General features: G+C 44.5%; 1 protein-coding gene across 1 annotated transcript; it reads left to right on the plus strand.

Moving 5' to 3' along the window:
* Window positions 1-2,134: 2,134 nt before the first annotated feature.
* Window positions 2,135-2,672, plus strand: LOC119323393 (NADH dehydrogenase [ubiquinone] 1 beta subcomplex subunit 3-B-like). Its single transcript, XM_037597038.1, has one exon. It carries the CDS (start codon window positions 2,220-2,222, stop codon window positions 2,427-2,429), a length of 210 nt encoding a protein of 69 aa, XP_037452935.1. The 5' UTR covers window positions 2,135-2,219; the 3' UTR covers window positions 2,430-2,672.
* The last annotated feature ends 10,468 nt before the right edge of the window (window positions 2,673-13,140 follow it).

Here is a 13,140-nt window from a genome sequence, read left to right on the forward strand (position 1 = left end):
ACACGGCGCCCAGAAAAAGGATTTTGACTACTACTCTCAGCACTTTCCAAGCGCCAGTTGCAAGGTCACAAAAGCTTCCGTATTAATCTGAGCTAGCAACCGTGCTGATCAGTCTATTGTATCGTGCATGTCACGCAGATGAAATATCTTGAAAAAAGAATCTTCCTGTAGTCTGATTATTGTATATATGTTGAAGGCTGATTTGGTGAGAACCATTGTGCATACACAGGACATGAATGCAAACCTGGAGAGTGCTCCGCTTTGATTGGTAACCTCAAAATTGTAATTTGTGCATATGGTAAACTATCTCCAACTTGGGAAGAAATTTCTTGGAATCAGACATTCTTTTTTTAAAACAAAAACAGTACGAAACAAGCCCATAGTATTTTGCAGACTGTCTCCCATGTAATAAACTATCAACTGTCTCGCATGCTTGGGCAGGTCAACAAGAAGTGATCGTCTCAAACTACCTCGAAGTACTAATTTTTTCCGTGCACAATGCTCAGGGAATAAGGTGTAGCAACCAAACAAGCGTGTAGCGTTTTGCAGATCTGCTTTTGTCAAGTTGGTGGGCAAGCGTATTTCATGCGATAGGTACCCGATCTCTGGAAACATCAGACCACCAGGTCTATGCGCATGCTCCGAATTCGCATGCCTAGGCCTATTGGCTTGCCCTGAATTCTTGATGCATCTCAGTCCAAATCGAAAAACCAAAATGAAAATATCACCACGTATTTGTACATACGAGGCAAACATGAGAGAACCAGAAGATATGCCTCAAGTTAGCTTGGGTGTTAGCATGTGGTTGCCGTTACTCTACCTATATGAGTTATGTAACCACTAGATCGATCGAGCACCTTATGTGCGTGGTATTTTTCTGTTTATTTATATAAAACCTAATTGAAGCAACCTAGTTCTCAACTACACCGCCCATATATGTGCACAATAAAGTGCATCAAGCTAATTTCATACGTAGTAATCGTCATATTTTCAAAATAAAAATAGCACTACCTCTCAAGCAAATTACATGCATGACTGTATATATGTTCCAGTCCACCTACTAGCAGAAAAAAGAATTTTGCTCTTTCGATAAAAAGCTATACGTCCAGCTTGATTTAAAGGCCAATAAATAACACAAGCCATGTCTTCCGTAGGCAACATATCTGGAATACCATAGTCATGCGTTGGGCAACTATCAAGGTGATGTCAAGGACAAAGAGAGGAGGGAACTCAACTTTTGTTTCTTGAATAGAGGGGCTCAGCTATCTTTCATATGACCTCCATTCAAAATGATGTGGCTCCAAAAGCCATCTTAAACAATTAGCGCTACTTTAAAGATTTATAAAATCAAATGATATTATTAAGCATGTGTGCATGCATGTTTAAATATTGTAGGTGCAAATGTATGAATGTTTGGAAATCTCTTAGCATGGTGCATGAACTCTCAAGGCCTACTTGTGCCACCACATGTTTTTTTCTTGTGATCAAAGAGTGCTCACATAATTTAAAAAATCGCAACTTAAAAAATTATTTGACACTTGAAAAAAAAATTGTTTCCAAAATATGCACGTCACATTAAAAACAAATGTGGATACAATATAAAAAAGTGTATGTGCCATTCAAAGAAAGGTTAAAATGCAAAAACATGTTCGCGTAGTTTAAAAAAGTGTTCAACGTGTAGTTGAAAAAGTTTTAACCTATGTTCCAAAGAATGTTCAAGGCCGGTATTTGAATAAAAATGTACATGGTGTATTTAGAAAATGTTTAACATGTATAAAAAAAGCATGTATACTAGAAATGTATAAATATGTATTTAAAAAATAAAAATTAGACATGTGGTGAAAATTTAGAAAAATAAAAAAACAGAAGAAAACAGGTGAAGAAACACAGAAAACCAAAAACCCAACAAAAGCCGGTGAAGATGAAGAAAACAAAAAATACTGGTAAAAATACAGAGAGAGAAAAAAAACTCAAGCCAGGGCGCTACAGTACTGGGCCGGCCTACTCCGTCGCGAGAAATTGTCCTGCCGAGCAACCAAGCCCTGACGAGGAGCTCTAATTTCCTTGGGGTTTGCAAGCCCACCAGGCGGAACGGGTTGGGCCCTGCGTACTACTATTATTTCGGCTTCTGCCTCTGTGTGAGTGTGGGTCGGGTATCCTCCTCGCGAACTGTAGAGGAAAGAGGAGAGACGGAGACAGAGTACGCTGCGGCGAAGGCGATGGCGACGGGAGGGAAGGGGCTGAACGCGACGGGCGAGTTTTTCCGGCGCCGTGACGGATGGAGGAAGCACCCTATGTTGGGGAACCAGCTGCGCCACGCCACTCCGGGGCTCGGCATCGCCATCGTCGCCTTTGGGATCTACCTCGTCGGGGAGGCCGCCTACAACCGCCTCTACCACCCCGCCGTGACCGGCGACAACCGCCACTAGATCGCCCCCAGAGGTAACCGGCCCGTGTGGTCTTCACTTTTTTCCGATTCAACCCAAATGGGTGAATTTGGGTTGATTTCAATCAGGCTGTAAGGGTTGCTGGGGGCGTTTCGCCTAGATCTGTCCATTGGGGGCTGTGTGGTACTGTCTTCTATGGAACGGATTATGGATTTACATGTTGGAAATAAACTGCAGCTCTGATTCGACCAAGTTGTTTGTGATTATTATGTGCTTGTGGCATAATTGATGTTTGCAAAGGAATGGACCGAAATGCATCGCCTGCACGCATAACGATTCATAAATTGATTAGTTAAGTTTTTGCCCAGCATATGGTGATTCTGATCACCGGTCTGAGTTGCATGTATGGCAACCGCACATCAATAGCTACTATAGCCATGCCGTGCTTCACTTGTAGGCAGCTCAGTGTATATATGAATTTGTTTTACCTGCTTTTGTTGTTTCTTTGATTTATTTTTTTGTCTTTTTTATATTCGAAGGAGTTCTGTAAGTTTAAGATACGCAGAGTGCAGCTATTTCTGTGATGGTTGCTTCAGTAGTTTCATTCTGCTTCCTGCTTGTGATATTCCACCCAATTTGTGTGGGATGGTCCCTGTGCTGTATTGAAGTGTACGATTAACAATTGGCCGATGCTAATGTTATGGTAAGCATGAACCCTGGGTCACTGTGGTACATTTGAAATAATATTATTCCGCTGAGGAAATCGGCCTCGGTTAGTTTACCTGCCACTGCACCAATCATTGCTAGATTTTGTGGCATGCCAACTATCCAGCATCAGGTGCTTAACTTGTACATCACACAATAAAGGGGTATGAACAATTATTAGTGTTGCTCTTATGCATTTAGTAAGACAAATTTGTATATAGAGAAGGATATGTTGATGGCATTTCATGCTAATTAAATGGAAGTATCTAATTAGCATATAGAGAGTATATATGTTATTATTGGACCTGTCCACATGTGGGAAGGGATACTTCAGTTTGGATAGCATGGCAAATTCAGTATCTCTACTCCTAATGGACCAATTGGTTGAATAGTCCCCCCACTTTCAACCGGTTTAATTTTAACCGGTTTATTTTCAACCGATTTTTCTTCGTCCCACCTCCCACCACCCCCCTCCCACCGGTTTTTCTCTTTCTCGTCTGGCCGACAATACCCAACGTATTTATGGTAATCAATCACAATTAATCCACGTATGGTAAGGCTATAAACTTAGAAATCTCAAATATGGTAATTATAGTAATAAATCAATCCATGTATGGTAATGCTATAATCTGGCCGACAATACCCAACGTATTTATGGTAATCAATCACAATTAATCCACGTATGGTAAGGCTATAAACTCAGAAATCACAATTAATCCACGATTAGGGTAAGGCTGTAACTAAGGAAATTTCGAATATGGTAATTATCACCAGAATCAAAGCTTTCCAAAAAAGTTCTTCTTGCCATACCCTAATCGTGACCTTCTCATCTTGAGGCATTATTTACATCTATTTCTCAGCTGAATCAGAACTTTCCAAAACTTTGTCTGACTAAATCACAATTTTCCTTCCTTCCCTATCATCTCAATCGAATCATGAGCTATAGGTAAGTCATTTCGTTCTCCACCTCGCACGGGTTGTACTGATTTTTATCATGGTTTGGCCCCCTGCCGTACAAGCCGCTTGATTCCTCATCCCTCGCTCAATTCCTCCACCCTATCTTCTTCTTCATGGTGAGCGACCCAGGCAGCGATGCGTGCCCGTTATGCATCAGCGAGGAGGACCAGGAAATGGTGATTGCCAGCCCCGCGCTCGTCACGTGAACCCGTTCACCGTCAGGTCATGCTGGTGTGTTACGGGTGTAGGTGCACCTTACCTTAGCCATGGAGGTTTGCCGGTAGACAACGGAGGCCTCGCCATGGACACCAGTATCCCTCTCCTCTTCCTGCGCCCTACCTCTCCTTCCTCAGTCTCTACCTCTCTCTCTTTTTCTCTGTTCCAGGAGATCTGCAGCCGACGCCGCAGGCCCTGCCTGTTCGCTGCCGGTCACCTCGCCTCGCTGTTCGATCTCACCGCTGGATATGCACAACTCCGCCGCCCTGTGCCGTCCTCGTCGGGCACCATCATGGCGGCGCGAACACTGTATGCAGTGGCTACAATCAGCGGCGGATTCAACAGCGCGGTGGGCACTAGCGAGTAGCGACCCAGCGGGCAGCGGCTATGCTGGCCGCTGTCTGCCGCCGAGGCGTAACGGCTCGGGCCTAGACTCCGAGTTCGTCATGACGCTCCGCGCAACTTCCCTTGCGCCGGTTGACTCATGCATGCATCTACAATCTAACTAGCTAATTCCTCCCTTTGACTGCTATTTTCTCTGGTTGTACTGTTCCACAGCTTAGGCATTTAATATTTTGATGGAAGGTGGAGGTGGGGGAAGAAAACAACAAGAAGAAGGATTGTGGGAGGAAGTGGCGTGTCATGTGGCGGCTGAGAAGAGGGAGGGGCATGAAGATGACGAGGAGATGCATTTATCTACCACATCATGAGCATGAGATATCATCACATGTAAATAGTATATGGCTCATATCACACAGCCTTTCTTTTTGTAAAAACATTTTGTTAGCACATTTCTTGTTGTACATATAGTTTTTTTAGCATGTGGCAACACATGGGCATCCAGCACTATGTGAATAAATTCACTTTTGGTCCATTTTAAACTTGCTAATTGGCTTCTTACAACTCACGATGGATCTTTGTAATCCAATGTCTGATCGAACATAGAGATGAAAGAACTAGGAATCCGCATGGACTCGGTGCACGCCTTGGTGGTGGATCAGCACATACACAAGGGGAGGGGATTAGGGCGGAGAGCGGGGGGCATCACTCAATTTTAAAGGAGAGGGCTCTATTAGGAAAAGGAAAGGGTGTGTCATGGGACAGGGTTTCTGTATTGATTGGCAATTAGTCAGATAATTAATTCATTTGGTTGGCAATTAATTAGGCATTCATTTTTTGTGTACTTAATTAATTAAGCAAGCAATTAGTCATGGTGAATCATTTTGAAAGCGCTTGTGGGCAAAAACAATCAACGGGCTCTCAGTTACATTGCAAACCACCGAGCACCGCTTGCCAACATGGACACCGGCCACCATGCGCTCGCGACATGGGCGACCTAGCATTCACCAAGATGGATGAAGTCTATGCTCCGCGGGATGTCCACTCGATGACGGTGGCCGAAATGTTCGCGGGTGAGGACAACATGACACAACACTAGCTAGGTGGTTCATGCTATAGTAAAAAAGGAAGAGTGTTCCAAAAACAAGAAGGAAAAGGAACTGAAGCCAAAGTGGTGCATGGTGTTGGAGAAAGTAAGAGTGTTCCAAATAATAAGAGAAACAAAAAGAAAGAAAGAGTATTCTAGGAAATAAGTAGGAACGAGAACTAAAGTTGCCGAGGAATGAGAAAGAAGAAGATGAGGCATCGATGATGAACACATTAATGTTGACGTGGTGCTGGTTGGTGCCAATTCAACGGATTGGCGAAGAGGCATGGAGTAGAAGACGTAGGGAAATATGAAGAAGAGAAGAACGACAATTATCCCTTCTAGCATATGGATGGAGGTGGAGCTTATTGGTGACTAGGAAAGATCTCTGTAGTTATTTGTTGTTTTGTGTTAATAGTATGTGTTAGTTTAACCCACTCTATTATATCGTAAACAAGAAAATTTCATCCTTACTGCAATGCATGGCGAAGATGAGTTGGCTGTCATATGCTTTTAATGGAGGTGGTGCCAGTGAGAGAAAAAACGAGAAATGTCTCGCTACGGCGGAAAATCGGTCAAGAATGAGAGGTTCCGACAGAAAAAGGGAAGGTGCATCATTGGATAGGGTTTTTGTGTTGAACGCGGATGTTACAGATATTGCGGATAGCCCGTAGCAACGCACGGGCGTTCTGCTAGTAACACTAATAAAGCATAAGCTTGAGTGCATCTAAATTAAGAGAGTGAAAAAGTAAATGTTCCATTGAAATACTCTAGTAAAGAATGACTGAACAATGCGGCAAATGAAATCTGTACGAATAAGTCAGAGAAATTTGCAGGCAAACACATTGAGATAGTTTGTTAAATGTCGTCCTTGTTGGCTGACCTTGTTTGTTCTGCTAAGATGTCTAAAGGTGAATAGCAAAATGCAGGGGTGTTTGATAAAAACTGGTAAATAGCAAATGAAAAACAACACATAGGCATGTTATAGGCTGAAATATGGATTGTTTTGACATAGTTAGCAATCTAAGGGGGCTTTCTACAAAGACTGTTTATTTAGGCATCTTCCCAAGCTCGGAAATGAACAGAGATTTGGAGCTTTTCTGTTCTTGAGAGAGTTCTAGGGTAGGGAGAGAAGTGGTGTCACTTTATCTACAAATCCATTCATGTTTGAGTGCTAAAGTTGGTGTCACCTTGTACTTGATTCATTTCTATATTATACTAGATCTAGGAGTACAGAGAACTATCTTATATAATAGATATTTCTGCTTGCATTCATCAATTGAGTGTTACTAGCTACGATTATGTAGAGCTGGAGCACACTAGTAGGTGACAGTAAAACGCAAGACTCTTCTCTCTTCTAACATACGCATTCCTAGCTCATGTACATGTTGAGTGTATCTCCTCTCATGTTCATGGATTAGGCTTGGGAGACAAAGGGAATTCAGGGTGTGCGTGGGTAGTGGAGCTTGCTTGCAAAATCAAACGCCGTTATGATTTCATTGGCACTCTGCTCCTCTGGAAAGAGAATGCTTGAACGCTAATATGCTCCCTTGGAAAGAGGACGCTAGTATGTTCAAGTCAATCTGTTGATGGGTCCTCGTGGAACACGCTTTCCAACACAAAGAAGTAAGTAACGTTGTAGATCACGCAGAAGAGAGTACGACCACGAAGAAGAGAGCACTGAGTCCGCAACACAGAGACATCAACAACTTTGTGTAGATTTGTCTGAACTCTAAACTCAAAAACCGCAACAGTGCTTCCTTGCTTAATGCATTTGCCGAATCAAAAGGTGTCACAAATTAAAAAATGTTTAAAAGGACAGCTAATTTACACAATCAGTCGTGTCATGTACTGCATAGATTTACGCCCTGCTTTGATGTCATTACTCCTTGCATCAGGTCCTGGTTGTTGATTTGCCAAAGTACTCCCCTGTTGTCTTAAAAAAAGGATACAAATAATACTTAATTTGATATGGTAATGTGCTTTCCGACTGAGTGATGTACTTCTGCTGCAAACAGTAGGTCGGTATGCTTTCCAAAACTATTATACATGATCCCACAAGGTAGCACAAGGAGCCATATGAGCTCTATGGGTAGCTAAAGCATGAGCCACCCAATTGCAAACACGCTTGCATTGTAGGATCTTAAAATAAATCTAAAGGAACCAGAGGAAGAATTTCTCCTTCATGACATGACATCTCATGTTTGTTGGACTGGAGAGCAGCCATGAATACAGATGCATCCATTTCCATAATGATGCGATCCGTTCCAACTTCAGCTGCAAACTCAAGTTCCTTTAGGTACTCAATCATCTCCGCATGGAGAGCATCGACTAAACGATGAAGAATATGAGAGCCCGAGCGATGGACCATGCCAATGCAGTCACACACACAGAAGCCCTCGCAGCCCATGTACTTGTCTCATGGAGGAGATCTTTAGATGGAATGCTCCATAGATCAGTACATGAAAACAGTTTGCGTGCTCCTACAAAGATGACTACATGCGCACTTGCAGCAAAGAATCAACATTTTGCAAAGCACTATTTTAGACGAAAATCCATCGGGCCGTGCTTTAAAGGAAGCAAGTTTAAACCGGGGAAACCAGAGATTACATAGTGTCGAAGTCTTACAGACAAACCCCATCCGAAGACAATCAAACAGCAAAGACACATATAGTGTTCACACGCTGAACAAAGACTTACAAAACATACTGGCCATATTACCGCACGATCAGGACTGTTTCCTCTTGTGTTGTGTGCAAAGTTGGAAAAGAGTCAAATCTGGCTGCGCATGAAACTGCCACTTCAGTTAATCCAAAGGGACTTATTTTTATTTGGCAATGTGCCAATTACGGGTAAGTTGCTTTTTCCGCTGTGCGCGAGGGAGTGAAGAGTGTCTGCTCTAAGAGGCCGAGCCATGGGCGAGTGGGAGCCGTAGATAGCTGGCGGGAGTGAGTTAGGGAGGTTAAGGAGTGGGCTGGGTGATGAGGGGGCACACAGTACCGCCCACTGACCACTCCTGGAGGTGGCCGACTGTTACGGCTGGGTCGAAGGGCGGCGCATGGTGGAAAAAGATGAACAGCGGTGACAGTAAAACGCAAGACTCTTCTCTCTTCTCACGTGTGCATTCCTAGCTCATGTAGATGTTGAGTGTATCTCCTCTCATGTTCATGGATTAGGTTGGGAGACAAAGGGAATTCAGGGTGTGCGTGGGTAGTGGAGCCTGCTTGCAAAATCAAATGCCGTTATGCCTTCATTGACACTCTGCTCCCCTCGAAAGAGAACGCTTGAACGCTAATATGCTCCCCTGGAAAGAGGACGCTAGTGTGTTCAAGTCAATCTGTCGATGGGTCCTCGCGAAACACGCTTTCCAACACATAGAAGTAGGCAACGTCGTAGATCACGCAGAAGAGAGCACTGAGTTCGCAACACAAAGACATCAACAACCTTGTGTAGATTTGTCTGAACTCTAAACTCAAAAAACGCAACAGTGTTTACTTGCTTAATGCATTAGGCCGAATCAAAAGGTGTCACAAATATATATAAAATAATGTTTCAAACGGCAACTAATCCACACAATCAGTCATGTCATGTACTACACAGATTTACACCCTGCTTTGATGTCATTACTCCTTGCATCCGGTCTTGATTGTTGATTTGCCAAAGTACAGTGTTTTCTTAAAAAAAGATACAGATAATACTGAATTTGATACGCTAATATGCTTCCCGACTGAGTGATCTATTTTTGCTACAAACATGTATGGCGATATGCTTTCCAAAACTATTATACATGATCCTACAAGGTAGCACAAGGAACCATATGAGCTCCATAGGTAGCTAAAGCATGACCCACCCAATTGCGGACATGCTTACATTGTAGGATCTTAAAATCAATAAAGCTAATGAACATGAAGAATTTCACCTCCATGGCACGACACGTCATGTTCATTGGATTGGAGAGTAACCATGAGTACCAGGGCCGTCGGTGGGCCTAGCAGCTGGAGCTGTGGCTGCCCGGACCTAGAAGGCGTCGAGGGCGCGGCGATCGCCGGGGCTGGGCACTGTGGCCAGTGGGGGGCGACGGCGGGCGGCGGCTGACCGGGCCAGTGGTAGTGTAGAGGCCTGATCGACGCGGTGGTGGTTGCGTACCAGGGCAGCGCAGCCGGACCGGTCATGGAGGCCGCCCGTAAGGCCCGGCGAGGTAGAGGTGGATACCCTGGACGGCGGGCACGAGGCCATTAAGGACTCATGTGATCTCCGTCGGGGGGTAGACGGCGGCCTGCGGTGCGGGGAGGGGCGGCAACTCGCCGGTGGAGGCCCCTGAGGTGGGTTTGAGCGGCGCGGTGGAGAGCAGAAGCTGCGCAGTGAAGAGCGGCGCGGTGGCGAGGGCGGCGGCGGTGGACAGCGGCGCAGTGGCCAACGGCGGGGTGGGAGGTGGAGCAGACATGATCGGACCCAAGCTGCCTGATACCAAATTGGTAGGAGGTAGGACCCTATCGGGTTTAGGGCGTAGGTTGTACGGGAAGGAGGAGGGTTGGCGGAGGTGTGAGCGCGGTTGTCGACGGCGGGGCGCCGTGACGCGTTGGAGAAGAGGCTGCGGCGGCACAAGGGCGCGGCTAGGGTTTAGGGCCCGGCTCCCCTGGGAGCCGGGCAATAGGATTTGTCTTATTGCTTGATTATCATAAAGTCTTACAACTAGTATATATAACCATGATGGAAAATAAAATAGATAACTTGCGGGCTAAGCCCCTAACTAAACTTGCCCAGTGGGCCTCCTAGGGGCATAAGTCTGCCCGGTCATAACAGTAACCCTTTTTGTTGCTTACTTGGCAATACTTATTTCGAAAGAAAGCTGAAGAAATATGAGTAAACATCCACTAAATGAATCAGGAAACATGTGACTCATGACATATAGTATAACATAAACAGGTTGAGCAAATACTACTGGTTAAAAGTCCATTAGGAAACACGTGCAACAAAGAAATACAGAAACGCAAGTCATCTCACAGAGAACTCAACCACGGAAAATTTCCAATCTTCTGAAAAGTACTTGCGCAGTCAGATACAGAATAATGGAATGTCAGTTTACCTACCTACGTATAAATCAGTAGATATGGGAGGAAACTTTTCTACAAAGTAATCTTGTGAAATAAGCTCCAGAAGCTGCCTAAACTCCATCATGACTTGGATGGTTCTCCGAATCCAGAATTAATGGCTTCTAATGCATCTGACATGGTAGATACAGCTGAATTAGTTCACTCTTGCTCACGTCATTAACACATATTAGAAAGGAAGACTGCAAAATCTAAACAAGAATGGAGAAACTAATTACCAACAGTGAAAAAGAAGAAATATTCCATGGATAGGCAAAATCTCTGTCGATCATACATGTATGACAAACAGAAGTAACAGCTACATGTTGCTGGTTGAATCCACCCTCGGCGTAAATAAAGATACACAAGACATGCAGAATAGTTTCAATGCTATGTTTGTCATGAGGTTTCTAACTACGATTGACAAACATAAACAGAGGATGAGCACCAATGAATTTTTCCTGAGTTGCGTAGAAAACTGGCCTTTAAAGATAATAATGGAGAGAGTATCATTACATAACTGATTTATATTCCAGTTTTTCCTCTCCAACTAGGCAGCTTGGCCATAAACTGCGGAAATAACAAAATAAATGAAAAGATATATTTTATATAGTTATGGAACCAGAACCTAACGAAATGACCAATTCACCGAGCTAGGGTGTTTATGGGAGCAAGTACATTTTTGAAAAAATTAGTTCATCTCTAATCTCTAGAATATGGTACTTTCAGCTTCACTAACATGTTATAATAAACTATAAGAGCAATGCCTAGGAAGAGAATACTAAACACAGGAGCATAAAAAATGACCAGGTATGCAATACTACCAGATCCTTCACATATATATATACTTCTACTGGAACCTGGTTTCAATCATGCAGTTTGTTGTTTATCGCATTGACTATGAACATCGAGGCAACACTTGCACATTGATCAATCACAGTATGATGCATACCCTATTCCCGATATCTCTCCGCCGCTCTTTCCTTGTTAATGTTCATATTTGGTGTGTGTTTAGCATGACATCTCGCTACCCCCTCTCATACAAATGAGCAAAGAATGCAAGAACAGGGCATGCACACGTGACAATTCACGAGCAAATTCGCCATAAATCGTCCGGAAAACCAGATCGAAGCAGGTACGGTTTGACGTTAGGGTTGGACCGAGCCTCACCTGCTTGAGCGACGAAGACGACGGCGGCCAGCTCCGGCGTCCTGCTGAAGGACGGGGAGCTCGAGACGCGGGGCACCAAGCACGGATGCCCGAACCCTAGTTCCCGGCGACGGCGGCGGCGACGAGAGAGCCGCCGCGGGCGCGCGCTACGCCGTCACGGCACCAGAGCTCGGGCACGGCTGGGGGGATACGGTTTCGGGGGAGGCGCCGACTCCAGTGAGGGGATGAGCAGAGTCAGTGGACTCTGAGACTGGAGGGAGCATAGGAGTGGCCGGCGGCGCCAACCCCGGTTGCGGGCGCGGCGGCGAGTGGGAAGGCCGAAGGCATCGTCGGGGCTCGGGAAGAGAGGAGGCAACGCACAGGGACGAGCTACTAAATGGGCCGGCCCATTTGCGGGACGAGAAATCCACCGGGCGAATAATAGTACCATACCGGTAGTTTAATCAGGATGTGATCAGTTTATTAGACCGAATTCCGTCTACTGCATCGCCAACACGGGGATCATGCACGGCTGTCAGCAGCCAAAGATGCCAAAGTGCACAAATAAAAGAGGTCGCTGAGCCCAACCAGTGACCCAGCACTAGGAAGTGCACACGGACAAAAAAAATAGCGCAATTGCATCCCCCGGGTTGGCAAGCACTGGGCTTTTTGTTCAAATCCCTTCATTTTCTTAAGGGCGATATAGAGAGAATGGCATTTTGGAGGCCGAGTTACATGGAGCCCTTCATTTTTGAAAAATTCAAATTCAAACTTTTATGTTTTTGTAAAAATTCATAATGAAATACCTTGAGTTGTGACCTGTATAAAAAGACAAATTCATGGTCTGTGAGGATGAACAGTATCATGTGTTAAACAACGTCAGATTTTTTTTTTGGCACAACCCTCATTCCAATGTATTTTGCCTTGAAAATTTACACACATGTGTGTTATGTCTTCATGTATATCTTTGTTTATTTCAAGAATTTTTTGAAATGTGAAAAATATGAATTTTGAAGAAATTTGACTTTTGAATTTGGAGGCCTCATTGGAGCTCGCTCATCAAACGGGATATTCCGCGATATAGATATGTTGAATGTACTTGATTCCCAAGCTTTTGCTCATGCCCCCCACAACAAAAAGTGAAAAAAAAATAGGCTCCACTGGCTTATCGGCTTTAGCAGTGGCGGAGCTTCACGGGGGCCAACCTGGG

The sequence above is a fragment of the Triticum dicoccoides genome, chromosome 6B (genome assembly GCF_002162155.2).
Source record: "Triticum dicoccoides isolate Atlit2015 ecotype Zavitan chromosome 6B, WEW_v2.0, whole genome shotgun sequence".
In the NCBI taxonomy this organism is placed as follows: Eukaryota; Viridiplantae; Streptophyta; class Magnoliopsida; order Poales; family Poaceae; genus Triticum; species Triticum dicoccoides.

Excerpts from the sequence above, each read along its gene's own strand:
- LOC119323393 (XM_037597038.1), top strand. The coding sequence starts at position 2,220 with ATGGCGACGGGAGGGAAGGGGCTGAACGCGACGGGCGAGTTTTTCCGG.